At 52.6% G+C, this 21809-nt stretch overlaps 1 protein-coding gene across 3 annotated transcripts in view; it reads left to right on the plus strand.

Annotated features, from left to right (window-relative positions):
• The window catches only part of GRIP2 (glutamate receptor interacting protein 2), a 104198-nt gene that overhangs the window by 4003 nt on the left and 78386 nt on the right, over positions 1-21809 (plus strand). The window contains exon 2 of one of the 3 annotated variants that reach the window (XM_086368766.1): positions 1308-1407. The exons of the other annotated variants lie outside the window; for them this stretch is intronic. Within the exon in view, the coding sequence (XP_086224892.1) occupies positions 1350-1407 (58 nt within the window). The 5' untranslated portion in view covers positions 1308-1349. The remainder of the gene's footprint in view (positions 1-1307; positions 1408-21809) is intronic. 3 annotated transcript variants of the gene reach the window in all.

A 21809-nucleotide genomic window follows, 5' to 3' on the forward strand; every position in this document is an offset into this window, starting at 1 on the left:
AGAGACCCTTCTGTAAGGGACTTTACATTCTGGGGAGAGACAGGGAGCAAGTAAGCAAGTAAATAGGAATGGGATCGTCTCAGCATCAACGGTGAAAGGAAGACAACACAGGAACATGGTGATGTAGTGGAGAGTCCCAGAGGAGGAGACTTCTTTAGAGAGGGTGGCCAAGGAGGGTGTCAGGGAGGGCCTCTCTGAGAAGGTGACTTTTGAGCCAAGACTGAAGAACAAGAAAGCTCAGCCATGCCAAGAGCAGAAGGAAGAGCTGTCTAGGTAGGGTTGTTGGTGGTTTAGTCGCTAAGTCATGTCCGTCTCTTGTGACCCCGTGGACTGTCGCCTGCCAGGCTCCTCTTCCCAGGGGATTCTTCAGGCAAGAATACTGAAGTGGGTTGCCGTTTCCTTCTCCTGTGTAGGTAGAGGGAACAGCAAGTGTCAAAAGCCCTGACTTCCAAGGGGTAGTGTGGGGAGGACGGGTTTGACCTATTGGAGGAAGAGAAAGAAGCGAGGGAGGAGGGTGATGAGTGAAGAGGCTGGAGGAGCCAGGTCATGGAAGGCCAGATCACCATAGGAGAGGAGGGTGGGTTTTATTCTGCGATGGGAGGCATCGGAAGTCTTGACCAAGGACTTGGGTTGGCTCTGAAGATGAGCAAGGTTTTGACTGATGAAGATGGCAGTGGGAGAGGCACGCCAGGCATGGGTATAGGGGCGGAGGTGGGAAAGCTGTAGGAGCTAAGACTGCCGGATGAGCAGGAACCAAGGGCACTGAAAGCGCGCTGGGGGAACTGTCCAGGGTTCTGACAGGCTCATCCAGCGGGTCTGCAATTATGGACTTTTAGGGGATCGTGTGTGTGTGTCCATCCCTGTGGTACCCAGCTAGCTGATGTGTCCCTTTGCTGGTTACCTAGGAGACAGCGGGAAGACGATGGGGTGGGATCTGATTGGCTACTTATTCCCGCTGCTCATCTTTCTGAAAGACTTGCAGACAGAGGTTACAAATGGTCCATGTGAGCATGCCAAGTGCTGGAAGGGGAGCCGCGAACGTTTGCTGCCCCAAGTCCTCTGTGTGTGTGTGTGTGTGTGTGTGTGTCTGCCAGTGCGTCTGTGTGCACGTCTTGAACAAAGCGGCGGCATCTGGAGCTAATGTGCTTCCTGCTGTGAAACATCTGCTCGTTTCCTTAAATCAGGTAGTGGGGGCTCAGAGAAATTTCAGAAGAGCCAGCCAGACTTGAGAAAGGATCTTTTGTTTGGTTTTAATAACCGCGGTGTCAACACTGAAGCCGACTTTAAACGTCTCCCTGTACTTCCAGAAACGCACAGCAAGCTTTGAGTGGCGGAAGTTGTGTCCCGTGATGCAGACTGTGATGTCAGTGTGCAGAATCGCCTGCTTCCCCCGCCCAGCCGAGGATGGTATAACATTGTAGATCTGGTGTTTCTCTCCTCTCCTTTTTTTAAAAAATAGTATCTCTTTTTCTTTCACTTGGTGGGCAAAAGGACAAGAGATCTGCACATTAATTTTGCTTATAAAGGGAGCGGGGAAACAAACAAGCAAAAACCTCATCCAAGTATTTCCTTCGCTGTTGACTTTTTACTCTTTTTTTTTAACTTTTTATTTTGTATTGGAGTATAGTTGACTAGCAATGTTGTGGTAGTTTCAGATGGGGAGCAAAGGGACTCAGCCATTCGTATACAGGTATCCATTCTTCCCCAAACCCCCCTCCCATCCAGGCTGTCACATAACCTTGAGCAGAGTCCCATGTGCTACACAGTAGGTCCTCGCTGATTGTCCATTTTAAATATAGCAGTGTCTATGTGTCTGTCCCAAACTCCCTAACTATCCCTCCCCTCTGGCCATCCCCCTTGGTAACCATGATATCGTTCTCTAAGTCTGAATCTGTCTCTGTTTTTTAAATAAGTTCATTTGCCTCATTTCTCTTTAGATTGCTGTTGACTTTCTACAGCAGAAGCCCAGGTAGGCTTGAGGGGGGAAACACAACAGGAACAACCATAGTACTTGCTCAATAAATATTTGAAGGGAGCAAAACGAGCCTGGAGGACAGAGTTGAAACAGAGAGTTAGGCTTTATAGGAGCCCTGGCTCAGCCCACCAGATATTCTGATCTTTTTTGTTGTTGCTGTGTTTTCTTTTTTCCTAAAGAAGCTAAAAATCCAGTTTTAAGTGCTACCGGCCAACTTTAAAATGCTGAGCATCAATTTAAACGAACTCTGAGGGGTCAGATGACACTGCCTTTGAAGCTGGAGGCCTCTGATATTCCCAGCCCTTTGGGATCTGGCTGCAGTAACCTCTCTTTGCTCCGGAATCGTGCATAGACCTTGTTCTGCCCCACCTCTGAGCCTTCGCTCAGGCTGCCACCTCTTCTCCCACCCTCTTCTCACCCAGCAAATTAGTGTCTCCTTGGGTTCCTGCCTTAGACCAGGGCAGGGTGCGGCTTCCTGTTGTCCCTTCCCCCCAACATGGTAGAATTGGCCTCTCCCACCACATTTGTATTCCAGCTCCTCTCCTACTGGAACATAACCATGTGTCTGCTCATCTCTCTTCTCTGCTGGATTCGGGCTCCATAGGGCAGGAACCCTGTCCCATCCATCTTTTCAGTGTCCCGCCCTGGGGCCCCAGCTCCAGAGCCGGCCAGGACAGATCTGAGTGTGGAGGGGGCAGCAAACCCCTTCATGGGGAACTGCATTTTTACGGCAGTTTATGCTTTGCAGAACATCCCCCTGCTTTTTTTAATGTTATTGGTTTCTCATTGGAAAAGACTCTGATGCTGGGAGGGATTGGGGGCAGGAGGAGAAAGGGACGACAGAGGATGAGATGGCTGGATGGCATCACTGACTCGATGGACATGAGTCTGAGTGAACTCCGGGAGTTGGTGATGGACGGGGAGGCCTGGCGTGCTGCAATTCATGGGGTCGCAAAGAGTCGGACACGACTGAGCGACTGATCTGATCCGATTGGTTTATTAGCCATATCGCCCTTTTAGGAGTTCAGTGTTTGTGCTTTGCCGGTGCTGGGTCTTCATTGCTGTACACGGGCTTTCTCTAACGGCAGTGAGTGGGGGCTAGTCTCTAGTTGCAGGGTGTGGGCTTCTTTTGCAGCGGGCTCTCTTGTTGATTTCCACAGGCTCTAGGGTGCTCGGGCTCAGATGTGGAATCTTGCTTCCCCAAACAGGGATCGAACCCAGGTTGGCAGGCAGATTCTTAACCACTGGACCACCAGGGAAGTCCCTGCAGAACATCCTTATTGGTATTATTTAATTAGCAGCCCACTCAATCAGCGGATGGTTTTTTGAGCTCCTGTTGCGTGCCAGACGTGGGCACGCAGTGCTGAAGACCAAGGAGGCCGAGCTCTCACAGAGCGTGCGCGTGTGCGGCTGAGCCCTGTGGGCTGCTGCCTCTGGTGGTGCTTCCCAAACGCCAGGGGCTTGGATCTGCCCACTCTTCTTCCTTTGGCTGGTCTGCCTCAGTTTACCCTCCAGGGACTCCTCCCCAGTCCTCAGCCTTGAATGGCTCCTCAGAGTGCATGCCACGGAGGGGCAGATAGTCCGTGGCCTTCTTTGAAATCAGGAGATGGCAGTAGAGGACAGGTTGCTCAGGAGTGTAGGGAACCCCTGGGCTCCCTTCCAGAAAATTAGCTAACTTTTCCATGTGGGGTGTTCAGAGCATTCTGAGAAAATATTTATTTGTTTTTAAAGTTTGTCCCTTCATTCTGCAAACTCTTACTAAGCCCCTACTAAGTGCCAGTCCCTTCTCTTATTTGTTGTTCAGTCACTCGCTAAGTCATGTGTGACTCTTTGCAACCCCGTGGATTGCATGCAGCACACCAGGCCTCGCTGTCCTTCACCCTCTCCCAGAGCTTGCCCAAACTTATGTCCATCGAGTCGGTGATGCCATCCAACCATCTCATCCTCTGTCGTCCCCTTCTCCTCCTGCCTTCAGTCTTACCCAGCCTTAGGGTCTTTTGCAATGAGTCGGCTCTTGGCATCAGGTGGCCAAAGTATCAGAGCTTCAGCATCAGTCCTTCCAATGAATGTTCAGGGTTGGTTTCCTTTAGGATTGACTGGTTTGATCTCCTTGAGGTCCAAGGGACTCTCAAGAGTCTCCTCGAACACCACAAATCGAAAGCATCAGTTCTTCGGCTTATACCATTTCAGAACCCCAGCCTGAGTTCAGAGCTCAGTATCTCCGTCTAACCCTTGGGAACGTGAGGCGCAGGGAGGTTAAGTCGTTTGTCTGAGAATGTACTGCTGGGTTGCAGCACAGCAGGAATTTCACCTCAGGGGGTGTCTTTCTCCCAAGCCAAGGCTCCTTCTGTGACCCCAGGCTGCTTCCTTTGGAATTCCAGTCCTAAGAGTCACGAGTGATGGGGCACTCAGGGAAGGAGCATGGAACTCTGTCTGGGTTGGGGAACTGGTGTTGACATCTGGCCTGAGTGGGCTTCCCTTGTGGCTCCGCTGGTAAAGAAACCTCCTGCAATGCGAGAGACCTGGGTTCCATCCCTGGGTTGGGAAGATCCCCTGGAGAAGGGAAAGGCTACCCACTCCAGTATTCTGGCCTGGAGAATTCTTCCATGGACTGTACAGCCCATGGGGGTCACAAAGAGTCTGACACAACTGGGCGACTTTCACTTTCTGACTGGGGTTTCAAAGAGCAATGGTGAGTTGGCCAGGAAGGAAAGGATCAGGGAAAGGCGCTTTAGACCCACAGATTAGCAGGCGAAAAAGCTCAGAAAAGCGTTCCGTGTCCACAGCTGTGTAGTGTGGGCTTGCATGAAGTGGCTGGGGTTGGGGAGTGGGGCTCTGTTCTGGAAAGGTGGGTCTGGCCAGATTGGTAGGGCAGAGACGACCGTACCCAGCCCATGAATACACCTTGCTTGGCACTGACAGTAACTCAAACAAATTAGTTGCTGTTAAATTTTAAGGGTAGGTGGGAGGAGGCGGGGAGATTTCACATTAGAAAACTGCAGGATGTGCAGCTCTCTTCAGAGGACCTCGCGACCCTGGGCTCGCCCTGCTGCTGTGCCCTGTGGAGTGTGGTTACCACCCCCCACCCCCATCCAACCCATGACGCATTCACGCACTTGCCTGGTGCGGGAGACCTTGAACTCAACTAGGAAAGCAGTTTATGCGTCATTTCTTGAGGCAGCTGAAAGGTTTTCAGGCGGAGAGTGATTATCTTCAGAAAGCTCCTGCTGGCTGCCAGGGGACTGGGAGGCAGGGTGAGGCAGGAAGACCCACCCCCTCTCCAGCGACTGTCCTTGTCATTTTTAGGCCTATTTGCTCAGCCCTACTACATGCCGTATTCACTCCTCGTATTAACCCTGCAAGGCCAGGTTGTCAGATGCTGCTGCTGCTAAGTCGCTTCAGTCGTGTCCGACTCTGTGCGACCCCAGAGACGGCAGCCCACCAGGCTCCCCGTACCTGGGATTCTCCAGGCAAGAACACTGGAGTGGGCTGCCATTTCCTCCTCCAATGCATGAAAGTGAAAAGTGAAAGTGAAGTCACTCAGTCATGTCTGACTCTGTGTGACCCCATGGACTGCAGCCCACCAGGCTCCTCCGTCCATGGGATTTTCCAGGCGAGAGTACTGGAGTGGGGTGCCAGTGCCTTCTCCGGTTATCAGATGAGGGAATGGAAACTCCAAAAGCAGATGCCACTAAAGAAAGAATGGAGAGATTGGACCACCAAAAAATGTAGTTTTGTATGAGCAAGGAAACCATTCGCAAGGTCCAAAGACAAGCCACAGGCCGGGAGGAAAAGTCTTTAAAACATACCTACTCCAGGGACTTCCCTGGTGGGCCAGTGGTTAAGAATCCGCCTTCCAATGCAGGGGACGTGGGTTCGATCCCTGGTCGGGTAACTAGGATCCCACGTGCCACAAGGCAGCTGAGCCTGTGAGCTGCAACCACGGAGGCCGTGTGCTCTGGAGCGTGTGCAACAGCGAGGGAACAGCCTGCGCACGGCAACCGAAGATCCCGCGTGCCGCAGCAAAGCCCCGAGACAGCCAGAAACAGATCAGTATTACCAAAGAATCCAACCAGTCCATCCTGAAGGAGCTCAGTCCTAAGTATTCACTGGAAAGACTGATGCTGAAGCTGAAGCTTCAATACTCTGGCCACCTCAGGCGAAGATCTGACTCACTGGAAAAGACCCTGATGCTGGGAAAGATTGAAGGCAGGAGGAGAAGGGGACGACAGAGGGTGAGATGGTTGGGTGGCATCACCAAGTCTATGGACATGAGTTTGGGTAAGCTCTGGGAGTTGGTGATGGGCAGGGAGGCCCGGCATGCTGCAGTCCATGGGGCTGCAAAGGGTCAGACATTACTGAGTGACTAAACTGAAAAAAAGAATAATATCTAGAGTGTAAGGAAGTCTGCAAATCAATAAGAAAAGAAAGCCATTTAGGAGGAGTATAATGGATTTGAGCAGGAAGTTACTAGATGAAGACACACAAATGACCAGAAAGCGAATGAGAAGATGGTCAGCCTCACCATCTCGGGGGATTGCTGTATTAGCGTCAGGAAAAATGCTCATAGAAACAGTAGCACACTACCAGTTTTGAGGGGAAATGAAAACATTAGTAGCGTCTACTGCTGGTGAGACCATGAGCGAGCAGAGACTGATGAATGCAGCCAGCGGGTAGGACCGTTTTCGGGGGACAGTTTGACAGTTATGGAAAGTGCTCACATCCTGTGACTCAGCCATCCCTTTTCTTTGTAAAACCTTTTTATTTTGGCTGCAATAGGTCTTCGTTGCTACGCACAGGCTTTCTCTAGTTGCCATGTGCAGGCTTGTCATTGCGATGGCTTCTGTTACTCCGGATCACGGGCCCTAGGCCAGCGGGCTTCAGTAGTGGCAGCCTGTGGGCTTAAGTTGCCCCACGACATGTGGGATCTTCCCCGACCAGGGATGGAACCTGTGTTCCTTGCGTTAGCAGGCGGATTCCTAACCGCCGTACCACCAGGGAAGTCCCACCCCTCCCTTTTCTAAGTATCTATGCTCAGGAAAAATCTAACGTAGATGCATAAGGCAACATGGATAAGGACATTCATCGTAATGTTAGTGAAAAAAAACTAAAGAGCATAAAGCAACTGTCCGCTGGCAGGCAGCTGGCCTGAGAGCTCAAGGGTCACGTGGTGCAGATAGAAAACCTCAAAATACTTCCCTGAAGAGTCTCTCCCCAGTGTCTGTCTTCTGTTTACCAAGCCCCTCCTCTCCCGAAGTAGGTAAAACCATCATCCCTTCCTAGTGCACGCCTCTAGAAATTTCTTCTGTGTGTAATAAACAACTCTGCATTCCTATTCCTTCCCCTCATTTAAGTGGTGGCCCGCTACCCTTCGATTCTGCACGTTGAGCTTTCATTAAAAGATATACTGGACACAAAGAAGAGCTCTTCAAGCATGGGTACTTTTAAAGATCAACATAAAGCAATCACCAATGCATCCCACCTGGGGTGAGAAATAAATCCCGCCCCGCCCCAAGGCCACACGACTCTCCAAAACTGCTGTTCTGACGTATACTCCCTTTGGGGATTTGTGTAGTTTTACAGAAAAAAAAAGATAAAGCAGTGGTTTTACTTGTTCGGGGTCCCCAAGCTAGGCAGGTAGTGACTTTGGTTGGGCTTCAGGTCTGTCTGCCCAGCAGGGTGGAAGCCGAAGCCCAGAGCCTCCGGAGGGAGGCAGGCAGCGGGCCATGCAGGGGACCCAGCTGACCTAGTGACGCGCGGAGTTTCCTAATCAGGATTCCTCAGGGCCTGGGGAGTTACACTGGTATCTTTCGCTGGGGGATGTGCAGGAGTGGGTTTTAGGGGGCTGAATGGGAGGGTCCTGCCAAGAGACTTCTGTCCTAGAGGCACCTGGCTGGCGGCATAGCTCTGGGAGCTGGCAGCCCAGCTGGGGAACCCCATGGAAGGGGGATGCCCTTCAAACAATCATTTTTCAACTGAATGAACAAATTCTTCCCCTCTCCCATCCGGCAAGGGTGATTCATCCTAGGGTGAAAAATGAATTCTCCCAGGAGGCGCTGCTGCCCGAGACCCTGGAGCCATGAATTTACTGCCTGCCTTCTGTCCTGATGGAACTGGGTCTCAAGATTTACGTCTGGAGGTTTACGGGCAGCTGGCTCTGGGTTGGCAGGAGTCCTGGAGGGCTGGCAGGATGGGGACGGCTGTATTTTACAGTGAGGCTGGACCCCAGGAGGATGTAAATCACGGACCTACCAGCCTCTGGAGAGAGGCCGCCTCCCTCGAGTGGGTGGGAAGGGACTGGGGGGCGGTGATGCCTGGGGTCTGCAGGAAGGACCTTCCCTCCAAGATCACTCGGTCCAGTTCTCTCGGGTCCTCGGTGGGGACACTGCCCCGGGAGAGGGAGAGTGTGGCCCAGTGCCTCTGAGGAGCCCAGAGTTCCTTCAGATTGGAGGAGTCAGGCTCTGGTTTGAGCGGTTGACCTTCTGCAATTGTTTCATTTCTTTCAAATGTAAACCGGCCTGAACCACAGACATCCCTCCAAACTGCCCTTGTTCAGTGACTCAGTGGTGTCAGACTCTTTGTGACCCCATGGACTGCAGCATACCAGGCTTCCCTGTCCTTCACCATCTCCCGGAGTTTGCTCAAACTCACATCCATTGAGTCAATGATGCCACCCAGCCACCTCATCCTCTGTCACCCCCCTGAACGTCAGCAGTTTGCTGGGACGGTTGGCTGTTCGAGCCCTCTGGTGACCTCTGCCCTCCAGAAGCTTGCGGCTCAGCTAGTGGTCCCCCACAGCGGGGTGCAGCTGCCACACCCAGGACATCTCTTGAAGAGGAAGATGGAAAAAAACATCGAGTTTCAGTTTATGGTGGCGTTTTCTCGCTATTTAACTATTTCTGCTTTTGCATGTTGTATGCCGTGATACACAGATGCGGTCAAGCATGGATAGTCCATAAACGATGTGCGTATGTTGCTGCAAGCGAGCGTACAAACATTTTTCTGTAGATGGGAGTGCGAGATCCAAAGCATTTGGGGACCACTTCCCGCCTACCTGATGGGAGCGTAGCATTAGGGAGGACCCTACTGGGATGTCCCTTGCTTGGAGAGCAGAGGGCACCAGCATTTACTGAGCTTCCACCAAGTGTTGGGCATGGGCACACCCCTTCTCTAGAGGCCTGGATTCTGCAGCAAGATTGGGAAGCAAAGGATTAATCCCATTCTACAGACCAGGAGACTGAGGCCCCAAGGGGAAAAGGCCTCACCTGGTCCCTGAGCTGAAATTGGTCTTCTGACCCTCCTGTTGACCAGTTTCCTGGTTCTTCCTTTGTCTGTTTTGTCTGTTCCTTTGTCTGTTTGCAATAAAGAAATCTTATAAAACGTTTGTTGGGCATTTAAACTATTTAAAATAATTAGGCACAGCAATATCGATTTTTAAAAAGGCATTCCAATGCCCCCTCCTTCTCCGTGTAACACTGATGTGGGCACATTCCTCTGGCTTTTTGCCATCATTAAAAATTAATAACAGTATCCTTTTAAATTAAGTTACTTTCTGTGACTTCCCTGATTATCCAGTGGTTAGGACTCCACCCTTCCAATGCAGAGGGTGCCTGTTTGATCCTTGGTTGGGGAACTAAGATCCTGCGTGCTGCACAGAGCAGCCAAAAGAAAGAAAAAATTAAGTTTCTATCTGACTGAGCATGCGTTTGTTGTTAAAAGCAGACCATTTTGGAAAGAAACATGAAGACCAAGAACAAAACTAAAATCATCCTCTGTCAACTCGCCATCCAGGGGCGCTTTGATGCGCTCCCTCCGAGTCTCCTTTCCACTGTCTGTTTTTGCTGGTGTCATATGACATGCCCTTCTTCGTTTTGCTTTTGTTTTTTTCTTCACTTGGCTTCACTGGGTCAGCATCCCCCCGGGTTATTGTGGCTGCAGGTGCCTTGCCGAGTGTCGGTGTGGGGCACCATTCATTCACCTGCTCCCCTCCCCCGCGAGCTGGCTCACAAGGCGTCTCCCGCGTTCTGCTGTTGCAAAGAAGGCCGCAGCTTCTTCGTGGTTGTCATCAGCCTGTAAGGCAATTCTGCTTGGGCTTTTCCCTTGCAGATGTTATTTCTCACACTTGTCATCTTTAATGGCTACATAATCTCCTCGAGTATTGCTGTTCCTCATGTTCTAAACCATTTCTCGCTCTCTGTATCCTGTAGCAGCCGTAGGTCAGTCGCTCAGTCGTGTCTGATTCTTTGTGACCCCATGGACTGTAACCCGCCAGGCTCCTCTGTCCATGGGATTCTCCAGGCAAGAATACTGCAGTGGGTTGCCATTTCCTTCTCCAGGGGATCTTCCCCACCCAGGAATTAAACCCGGGTCTCCTGCATTGCAGGCAGATTTTTTACCAACTGAGCCATGAGGGAAGCCCTCTGTATCCCATGAGGTCTCCCTACTGCCCCAGGAAGCCTCCCCCTCCCCTAACACCTTTGCTTCAGGGAACTGGCCTTGGGTGGTCAGGGGGAGAGGGGGCGGGAGAGGCCAGGAGGGGACTGTCATCATATGTGGGACCCCAAGCATTTGCTGCCTCCCTCCTGCCTGGCCTGGCCCCTAGTGGACTGACTCCTTCCTTCCTCGCGTTCATCCATTCTACGGCCCTCCAGATTCTAGTCACTGCTCTAAGAACTGGGCCTGGAGCAGCCAACGAGACAGTCTTTGTCCTTATGGAGCAGGGGAGTTGGGCCATAAACAGGCGAACAAATAAATAAGAGTTCATGGAAACAAAGGAAAACAAGGAAATGGGATGAGGGACTTCCCAGGTGGTCCGGTGGTTCAAACCCTGGTCAGGGAATAGATCCCACATGCCACGACTAGGAATTCACATGCCAAAGCTGAAAGAGATCCTGCAGGCCACAACTTAAAAAAAAAAAAATCCTGCATGCCTCAACAAAGATCACAGATCTGTGCATCACAACTAGGACCCAACACAGCCAAATAAATATCTTTTTTTAACGGGGACCTTCCTTGGTGGCTCAGCAGTAAAGAATACGCCTGCCCATTTGATCCCGGATCTGGGAATAGCCCACAGGCCATGGAGCAACTGAGCCCGTGCGTCACAACTATTGAGTCTGTGCCCTAGAGCCCTGGAACTGCAGCTACTGAGGCCCACGTGCCTCAGAGCCTGTGCTCCGCAACGTGAGAGGAGCCGCAATTTGAGAGTAGCCACGACTCCCCGCGACTAGAGTAAAGCCCACCCAGCAACAAAGACCGAGAACAGCCAAAAGTAGGTGAATAAATAAAACTATTTAAGTAAAGAAACGGGATGAGATGATAAAGGGTGACCAGGTGGTCAGGGAAGGCCTCCTGGAGGAGGTGATGTTTGTGCAGGACCAGCGGAGGGAAGACCCAGGAGAGAAGCGCAGCAGGTGGAGGGAAGGGCAGGGGCAGAGATCCTGGGGCAGGGGTGCCCCTGGCGTGTTTGTGGGGTGAGGCGGAGAGCTCAACCAGGCCCTGCAGGCTGAGTGGAGGAGTCCAAATTTCTTCTGAGCATCCTGGGAAACCATTGCAGGTCCTGGCCCACGGAAGATGCCGGGTCTAACCCTCGTCGTGTGGGAGACGGAGGGCTGAGACTCGCTCGATGCCGAGTGCGCCGGGCTTGCACTGTCTGGTCTCCTTCGAGTCTGACCTGTCCCGTTCCTGCTGCAGCTCACCCCTGTCTCTCTCTGACGGTGGCCTGAGGACAAGCTGGTTTTATGCATCGGCAGCTGCTCTCCCGCCAGCTCCCCTGGCCCAGGAATTGGGGGACCCGGTGGGCCTGCATTTGCTCTGAACTGTCCTCTGTGTGAACTGGGCCAATTCTACCTCCCAGGGCTTTCAGGGGGCTGTGCTGGCACCTAGAGGGGGCTCACCCATGTTGGCTCTGAGATGCTAAACCAAATATCTTAAACAATAACACTTTATCTAGAAATCTCCGCACTGTCTGAGTGTCAGCGCCCTGCAGGCACCCTGGAGGGAGGTGGCAGGTGTCCCCTCGGGGAAAATCAAAAGCAATTCCTTTGGATTCTGCACTTCATTTAATGAGAAGGGCCTGCAGGGAGGCAGAGGCAGGGAGGCAGGGCTTGCAGGCTGTGGGCAGGAGTGATTCTGGGGAGATTTATGGCGCTTCATAAAAGATTCAGATCCAGGCTGAGCTTGGACGGTGCTGGGCTCAGCGCCCTGGGAGGCAGATGGTATGAGACTCCAGGTGGCTGTGATTGCTGTGTGGCTCTAGGCAAGTCACCGCCCTTCTCTGGGCTCTGGAGCACCACCGGGTATTCTGGGCTCCCTCCAGCTCCTCTGTCCTTGGCCCCACCTGCCGCCTGCCTCCACCAGACCTAAGAGGCTTCCCACACCCATGAGATCCTCTTCCCCACAGCCTGTGCCCTCCCCAAGCCAGCTGTTTTCCCATTTTACAGAGGAGAACACTGAGGCTCTGAGGGGTTCACTGATGTGCCCGGAATTACACAGCAGGTCTGGGGCAGGTGTGGGGGGCGCTGTTTGGCCCCTTTACCAGGGGGGAGTCAGGAGCCTCCGGGGTGTGCTTGAAGGCCACTCAGGTTTTGGACAGGTGGTGATTTGCTTTTCCATCGTATGAAGTCTGTACTATGGTTTTTATTTTCCCATTCAACAGAGAAGGGCCAGGAAAGTTATGGGACCAGCCTGGACCTCACAGCAACTAGCACCAGAATGGGAATATAACTGCCTCTTGGCCCAACCTTTCTCCTCAACACATCGCAGAAGTCTTTCAGCCTCCCCTGACTTGAGCTCAGCTTCTCCACTCATTTGCTGTGTGTCCCTGAGCAAGTGACCTGACCTCTCTGAGTCTCCGCATCTTCATCTTTAAAATGAGGATGGCAATATGCCTACCTCCCAGGCTTGATGGGAGGAGCAGCTGTCGGCAAATGGCCTAGAATAGTACCTGATATCGATTTCTTTTCAGAAAAATGGTAATCCTAGCGCTGCTCAAACCCTGGAGAAAAAAAAAAAAATCCTTCTAGAAAGGAACCCCTTCTTTACTGGGCCTGAGCTTCTCTGGTGTGGCCCCAGCTGAGGCAGACGAGGATGGAGGGAACTTAGTGTGGGCTGGTGGTTGCAGATGGCAGGCAGCTAATTTATTTACTTCTTCCTAATAAATATGCACAATGCATAAATAAAATATCTCACTTGTACCGCTCTCCTCGGATCTAGGCAGACAGCGACAGTAGGCAGCGTCACTCTGAGACAGGCTGGGTGTGTGTGGAGTCTAGCAAGGGGGTTAATGAGCTGATTATTCCTGCTTTAACCTAATTTCTAGCCAGATATCCCGCAGTTCTCGAAATTCCCAGTTCCGGAGGTGCTGGGCATCCCCTCCAGGCCTCCCAGCCAAGCTCAGGTTGAGGACAACTCCCACAGCTCTTGCTTCCCTGGGCTGGGCCAGACTGAACCAGACTGCCCTAGGAGGCATTGAGTGCCCCATTCAGGCTGCTGCCGGAAGGGCCTCTGTCCTGGGTGGGGTTTGGGCTGCGGGACTCAGGGTGTGTCTGGAGATGCCTTGGACACGCTGGTGGGCCCAGCTTTTGCAAACTTGACCTGCTTCTGTTCATGCCCTGGCCTCTTGGCAGGGGGCCCAGCCTCGCATTTTCCCCACTCCCCATTCAGTTCTTCTGTCCCCCTTGCCCAGCTCATCTGGAGCCACAAAATCCAGTTCTAAGACAGGATTAACAGTTCACGGGATCTGCCACCCTCCAGGGCTGAAAGAAACCTGGAGACGGGCAGGGGGCAGGCGCAGCCTGCAGACTTTGCAAGGACTAGGATTCCCCTCACTCTCTCTGAGACCTTCAACACATTACCCAACTCCTTGGAGTCTCAGTTTCTTCATCTGTGAAATGGGCACACCGTTGGTATTTGCCTGACAGGGTTGTCGTGAGACTTGCTCGTCCATTTGTTTGACAGCTGTTGGCTGAGCAGCTGCTTTGTGAAGACACTGCCTTAGGCCCTGGGGGTAGAGTGTGAATGAGACAGATGGGACTGTGCCTGATGGACCTTCCATGCCAGTGTGCTAGCCAGCCGAGTGCCTTGTCAACTGGTGGATGAGCGTGAGATTGAACGTAATCCAGGCAGGCAAAACAGCGGGAGGCTCCCCTCACCTGTGGTCCTCAGGAAGGTGTCTCCGAGATGGGGATGGTCAAGCACACACTGGGACGATGAGAAGAAGCCCGATCTGCAGGGAACTGCATGGGCAGAGGGCACAGCCAGTGCGGTGGCCCCGAGGTGCAGACAGGTCTGCATGTTCTGGGAACGCCAGGGCCACACAAGCACTTGAGATGAAGCAGGTGGCACTCTGGCACAGGGCCTGGCACAGGGCAGACACTCACTGGACTTCTTCCTCCTTCCCCTGCCCTCCTGTGCTTGGCCTGTGCTTGAGTCTTCCTGTACTCATGGTGTAATGGTCAGAGATTTCTAAAATATCTAAGCTTCACAACTTGACTTTTTTTAGACCCATCCTGCGTATGACCCAGACCAGTGTATTAAAGAGCAGAGACATCACTTTGCTGACAAAGACTTGTATAGTTAAAGCTATGATTTTTCCTGTAGTCATGTACGGATGTGAGAGTTGGACCATAAAGAAGGCTGAGTGCCAAAGAATTGATATTTTTGAACTCTGGTGCTGGAGAAGACTGTTGAGAGTCCCTTGGACTGCAAGGAGATCCAACCAGTCCATCCTAAAGGAGATCAATCCTGAATATTCATCGGAGGGACTGATGCTGAGGCTGAAGCTCCAATACTTTGGCTACCTGATGCGAAGAACTGACTCATTGGAAAAGACCCTGATGCTGGGAAAGATTGAAGGTGGGGGGAGAAGGGAACAACAGAGGATGAGATGGTTGGATGGGATCATGGACTCCATGGACATGAGTTTGAACAAGCTTTGGGAGTTGGTGATGGACAGGGAGGCCTGGCGTGCTGCGGTTCATGGGGTCGCAAAGAGTCGGACACTACTGAGCGACTGAACAACAAAGACCCATCCTGAATAAGCGTGAGCCCCACGAGTGGCCTGTGGTTTCTCTCTGGGCCCGCCTTGCAGTCATATGTAGCCTAGAAATAAATGCAAAAGAAACAAAAGAGACCATAGCAAAACCCAACAAAGCCAAAAGCTGGTTCTTTGAGAGGATAAATAAAATTGACAAACCATTAGCCAGACTCATCAAGAAACAGGGAGAAAAATCAAATCAATAAAATTAGAAATGAAAATGGAGAGATCACAACAGACAACACAGAAATACAAAGGATCATAAGAGACTGCTATCAGCAATTATATGCCAATGAAATGGACAACTTGGAAGAAATGGACAAATTCTTCAAAAAGTACAACTTTCCAAAACTGAACCAGGAACAAATAGAAAATCTTAACAGACCCATCACAAGCACAGAAATTGAAACTGTAATCAGAAGTCTTCCCGCAAACAAAAGCCCAGGTCCAGACGGCTTCATATGTAGCCTATATTGCTGACAGACAAAGGGCTCATCCAGAATACATAAAGATCAACAGGAAAAGGACAGGCAACCCCAAAGCGAACTGACCAAGATTCCCAAGCAGGCAGTTCACAGAGGAGACCCAAACGGCCAGTAAAGTGTGTGCGGAAGTGCTTGGCAGCATCTCCCAGAGGGACTGGAAAGTAAGCCACAGAGAGGGGCTTCCCGGGTGGTCCAGTGGTTGAGGATCCACTTTCCAAGTCAGGGGACCCTGGTTCTATCCCTGGTTGAGGAACTAAGATCCCACATGTCACGGGGCAGGTAAGCCCGCGTGCCAAAATGAAGGTCCGTCACGCCGCAAATAAGGCCTGATGCAGCCAGATATAAATAAGTAATTTAAAAAAAAAAAAACAAAGCACAGAGAGATCCCCAGCAGAGGGCCCACGTTGAAAAGGCTGAAACTGCTGAGTATTTGTGTGGAGGTGGCACAGCGGGGCATCACGTGCTGAGGGTAGGAGCAGAGACCTCGCTTTGCTGCAGGCTCCCTGGAGAGACGAGGGGCAGGTGTATGATACCCACAGCAGTGCGGGGTGAATTCCCCTGACCCGCCGCTCCCTGCTCTCCCCCAGCCTGTCCCCTCTGGCAGCCGCCCCCCTCCCCCATTGCTGCAGGCTCCCTGGAGAGACGAGAGGCCAGTGTATGACACCCACAGCAGTGCCAGGTGAATTCACCTGGCCCACCGCTCCCTGCTCTCCCCCAACCTGTGCCTCCTGGCAGCCCCGCGCTGGGTGCCTCCTCCCACTCCTTCTCCCTCCTCAGCCTCCCCGCCACCACTCTGCTCATCAGCTCTGCTTCCGGCTTGCACACACCAGGATCCAAAACAAACTGGGCCCTTTCCGTGAGCCGTGGCCACCTGCTCACTCTCAGGCCTGAAGAGGAGGTGGTGTCAGGCAGGAAGCTGCGGGTTAGAAACGACAGAAACCCAACCCCAAGTGGCACCCCAAGGAAGAGGCCTGACATGCTCACGACAGCTTCAGGAAGGGCTGAATCCAGGGACTCGAAGGATGATATCAGCGCTCCGTCCTCCCGTTCCTTATCTTTCTTTCTCTGTGCTGCTGGCTTTGCTCCAGACTCATACCATCCCACAGTCTCGTGGGGCAAGAATGCACAGCTGGGTCCAGGTGGCAGAGAGAGTGAGCTACTCTAATCAGCTATGCCCACCTTGGAAGGAAGGTCAGCCCCATGAATCGCATGGACAGCGGGTGGGGGTGGGGGTCTCCCCAGAGCAAAATCAGAGTGTTGTTACCAGAAGACCTGAGTCTGGATGATGGAGGGGTAGAAACAACTGCTGCTGTGGTGGGGGCCTCAGTTCATTTAAATGAGGAGCGTGGGCTCAGAGTGTATCAGTCAGGGTTCTCTGGAGAAATCAGTCAGGGTTCTCTGGAGAAACAGGAGGGATAAGAGATCTATCTATCTTTATAGCTATCAAAAAAGAAGATATTTGCTTTAAAGAATTGATGGAAGTGATGCTGGGGCTTGCATACAGAAATCCATAGGGCAGCTCGGGCAGGCTGGAGCCCCAGGCAGGGTTTCTGTGCAGCAGCCTTGAGACAGATTTCTTATGGGGGGAGTCTCGGTCTTTGCTCTTAAGACATTTAGTTGACAGCGTGAGGCCCACCCACGTGATGGAGGGTCATCTGCTTCACTAAATAACTGATTGTAAATGTCGATCACGTCTAGAAAATATCTTCACAGCAACGTCTAGACTGGGGTTTGACCGAGCAGCCAAGTTGACACATAAAGGGAACCGTCACAGAGCAACCATGGTGCTTGTTGAAATAAGCCCCACGTGGCAACGTCAAGGTGCATTTGTCCCCTTCTCACTTAAGACTGGGAGAAACCACTCAGGGAAGTACAGGAGAGGCTGATGACCTCAGCAGAGAGAAGAGGAGAACCTTCTGGGGTCAGAGGGGCAGCTGAGTGCAGATTTCATCCCGAGCTCATTGACGAGTGTTGGTTCTCATCTGCTCTGGGTTCTGGACTGCGGGGCGGCCAGACCTGCAGGGTCTTCCCAGGCTTCCTGGTGGTCAGGGAGAGGGTGGTTTACCCTCTGAGGCCCCCCAAGCTGTCGGGGCAGCTGGGGACACCTCCTGCGTCCATCATGCAGTCCCATGGTGGGGTCAGCAGCTGTCTGAATACTCTGACATGAGGTGGTTTCACCATCAGCCCCTTTGCTGGAGGAAGGGAGATGCTGTGAGGCTGATGGGAGAATCACAGTAATTAGCGGCAGATAGACCGTCACGCATTAGATGGGCAGGCCCGCCTCACTGCCCGGTGGAGCGGCATGCAAGAGCTTCTGGCCACCTCTGCAGAGCTGGGAGCCCCAGAGATGCGCTTCATGTCCATACTGGTCTCCCAATTTTGATGAGGGCTGATAGCATGGCCTGGTGTTCAGCCCAGAGCTAGGAGCTAACAAACAGGACTGTTCTAGAAACTGAGATTCTGGCAGGGAAACTGCTTTGCCCCAAGTGTCACAGCGAGTTGGTGAAGGCGAGAGGCAGGGTTCCTGCTCGGGTCAGCCTGACCCCAGAGCTGGGTCACCCTCACAGGGGAATCTCAACACAGCTGGTGCCGTGGGCTCCTTTTTCCAGTACCACCTAAAGAAATGCCCCCCACCCCTCCCGCTTGTAGAGTTTGTTCCAGGGTGACAAGGTCTGGCCTGTCCATCGGTATATACCATCTGATCATAGACCGACCCAGGAAACTTTGCAAGAAGGTTGTCTCAGGACCCATTTAAAAATGAACCGTATTGAAGTATAATTTACATATGATAAAATGCACCTGTCTTCAGTGTACAGTTTGAAAGTTTTGACAAATGTATGGACTTGTGTAACCACTGCCCCGATCCACGCATAGAGCCTTCCCATCACCCATGAAGGCTTTCTTGTGCCCCTCCCAAATCGTTCCTGCTAGACCCAGGCAAGTACCCATCTGCTTTTCATCAATATCAATTGATTTGTGTTTTTTAGAGTTTCGTAGAAATGGGATCATACACATATAGTTTTGCACAGTCATGTCTTGAGATTCCCCCAGTGCTGCTGTGTGACGGAACCTCTTTCTTTTTCTTGCCGAGTGTAAGAAAAAGGGTGTCTTAACTCAGTCTTTTGTTCGTGGGCATTTGGGTGGTTCCTAGTTTGGGGTTACTATGACTTAAGCTGCCAGGAGCCCTTCTAGGCCAGGGTTTGTGTGAACACACGTTTCCGTCTCTCTTGGCTAAACACCCAAGAGTGGGACCAGTGGGCTACACGCCAAGTGTGTGTTCAGCTGCTTATAAGAAGCAGACCCATCTTATGGATGAGTAAACTGAGGGCCAGAGAGAGAAAGCAGCTGACCTGGCACACCCCGTGTGAGACAGTCCAGCCCGGGGCTTCTTACCTCATCATCCACTCACCCAACAAATTTCCCTTCATTCATAATATTTATTGGCACCTGCGTAATACACCCTTTGGGCTTCCAGCGGTAAAAAATCTGCCTGTCAGTGCAGGAGACGCCGGAGACTCGGGTTCAGCCCCTGTGTCGGGGAGATCCCCTGGAGGAGGAAATGGCAACCTACCGCTGTTCTTGTCTGGGAAATCCCGTGGTCAGAGGAGCCTGGCGGGCTGCAGTCTGTGGTTGCAAAGAGTTGGACAAGACTTAGCGACTGAGCGCACACACACATGCGCCCCATTTATTTCACTTAATCCTCCCGACAATTCCTGAGGCCAGATCATAGAAACATTCTCATTTCCCAGATGGACGGAGGCCCAGAGAGATGGTGCTGTGGCTGAGACTCAAACTCAGATCTCTGGGCCCTCGCCTTTCACTGCCCCAACTGGAGACGCAGGGAACGCCAGACCCGCCCCCCGGCCCACTGCCAGCTGACTGCCACGCTGCTTCCTGCTGACTTAACCTCGGAGGCTTTTTAAACCCATCTCCATGCAGCCACTCCTGATGGATCGGGGTTGGCAGGCGAGAGGAGACCTACCAAAACCAGCCCTGGTCCTGGCCCGTCTCAGAGTCCAGGTCCACCTGGCGGAAGGCCCTCCCCTGGCGCGAACGCAAGGCAGAGCCGGGAAGGACTCCGAGAACCTCTTCTCCTTCCAGGCAGGACCCCGGCCTGCAGGTGGGGCCGTCCCTTAAGGGGCTGGAGAGGAAGCAGGGCAGGGCGGCCCACTGGCTCGAACAGTGCCATGTGACTCTGAGGAGCCATCAGGAGCTGCACTGCCGTTTCACGGGTCTCCCTCTCCCTGTGTGTCTCCCCGCCTCCGTGTCTTTCTGTGTCTCCCTGGTAGCCTCTATCTGTGGTCTCTCTCTGGGTCTGGCTCTCTCTCCCCGTCTTCAGAGCCCTGTGCTTTTTCTGGTTTGCAAGCATATTTCCATTTGTCACAGATTCCCGGAGAAAAAAATCACGGACCATTCGTCTCCAGTCCAATCTGTCATGAACATTGCCAGTAGAAATAACCGACACAAAATAAAACTGACATTGGCTAAAACTGTGCACAGTAAAAAAAAAAAAAGTAGTTATTGATCTAAAAATTGACAGAAGAATCATATCTCCATGCCAACATTAAGATCTGCAAAATTCTGACCCGATAGAATTGAAATGGACAGAAATCACGGCCGGAACGGGGAATCTGAGGCGGCAGAAGATGCTGTGATCAAGTGGTGTGTGCTGTGGGCAAAGGAACTGATTGATGAGTCAAATCTTCATTACAGGTTTTAATTAAGAAAGACTCCGTCTTGATGAAATCGACCTCAGTAAAGCAAAAACGGCAACAGAAACCGCGGAAGTGGCTTAACTGCGCTTTGTAGAGGATTAATCAAAGGTTTAAGTGGGGTCTTCGAGGCTTGTGCCAGGAAGCACTTCCTTATGTTCATCACATGGTAAACTTTGTGCTTTTGTGTCCAAGATGGCCTTGTCAGGAGTCGGTGTGGACCGTGCTGTCTGCAGGAAAGACCATGGTGCACTGAGGCTCCGTCAGTGCAAAACAAGAGAGGTGTCTGTCCGCCGTCTACTGGTGCTCAACTTTGGCCGTACCCTGGCTGTAGAGCACCTTTGAAACGTGTCTGATGCCCTGACTTCCTCCTTCCTTCAGTGGCTCCTGGCTGCTGCAGGTCAGCGTCCTCTCACGAGGCCCGGCACTTCTGCCCCCTCCATTCTCCCATCCCCGCTTCCCTCTGCCCTCTCTGGGCTCCAGCCACGCAGGCCTCCTGTGTGACCTTGTGTGGGCTACCTAACCTCTCTGTGGCCCTGTCTTTTCATCTGTCAAATGGGAATAGCAGCACCTGCATGAAAGTGTCATCATACGATAATCCACGTGGATGCATAAAGCCCCAGAGCCAAGCCTGGGGAGCACCCAGGCGTGTTCATCCTTACTCTCACCCCAGACACTTGCCCATGCACTTCTCTCTGCCTCTGGGGCACAGGGGGCTTCCCTGGGGAACCCGCACTAATCCTGTGGACCTGGCCCAGCATCCTCTCTCCAGGAAAGCCTCCCTTTGCCCCCTCTCATGCCCTGAGTCCCACAGCAGAGGTCTGGGACTGCCGTCTTTTTCTTCCCAGCATTGCCCCAGGGCCTGGCACTTAGCAGGCGATCAGCAATTCAGGAGCTACTGTGGGGGTAGCCCACTCCCTCCCGTGGTGACGGGGTAGCAACTGACACGGATTGGCGGCATCCACGCGGCTCTGTCTTCCATGGCCTCGTACCGAGGGTGGGCTTGAAGCTGCCCCGCTCCCGTCTCCTCCATCCCCACCTGGACTCTGGGGAGACCGAACACGCCTCGGCAGAAGCCCGAGCAGACGCCTTCCTGATGGCAGCCTCTTAACTGCTTCCTCCTCATCCTTTCTGTTTTCCTTAAAGGGCAGTCACCGAGCCTGGCCTCCAGAGTGGACACACTGGGCCGCCAGCCCCTCTGCGATGGGATTTCACTGACTCACCCACTCTGTGTCACGCTCCCCTCCAGTATCACCCGCATCCAGAGTGGCACCCGCCGGCAGGACTTCCTTCCTTAAACCCCCAAGGTCATCCTTCAGTGCACCGACTCGGACTGGATTTGCTGTGGGCCGGCCACGGTGCCGGGGGTCCCCTGGGCACTTTTAACCAGCGACGGCCCAGCTTGCCAACTGGGGGCTGGCTTTCTAGGCTCCTCTTCCCAACACATGGGTGTTTTAGAGGTTGGTGTGGCCTCAGGACCTTGGGAATCAGAATCTTCAGGGTGCAGGGCTGGCGGGGGCATGTTTAAAATGCTCATCCCAGGGCCCCAACCCAAGCCTGAGGAATCAGCATTGCTGGAACTAGAAGGGAAACTTAACATT

Source organism: Bos grunniens, chromosome 22 (assembly GCF_055505025.1).
Source record: "Bos grunniens cultivar Pamir isolate PY7600 chromosome 22, Bosgru_T2T1.0, whole genome shotgun sequence".
Classification (NCBI taxonomy): Eukaryota; Metazoa; Chordata; class Mammalia; order Artiodactyla; family Bovidae; genus Bos; species Bos grunniens.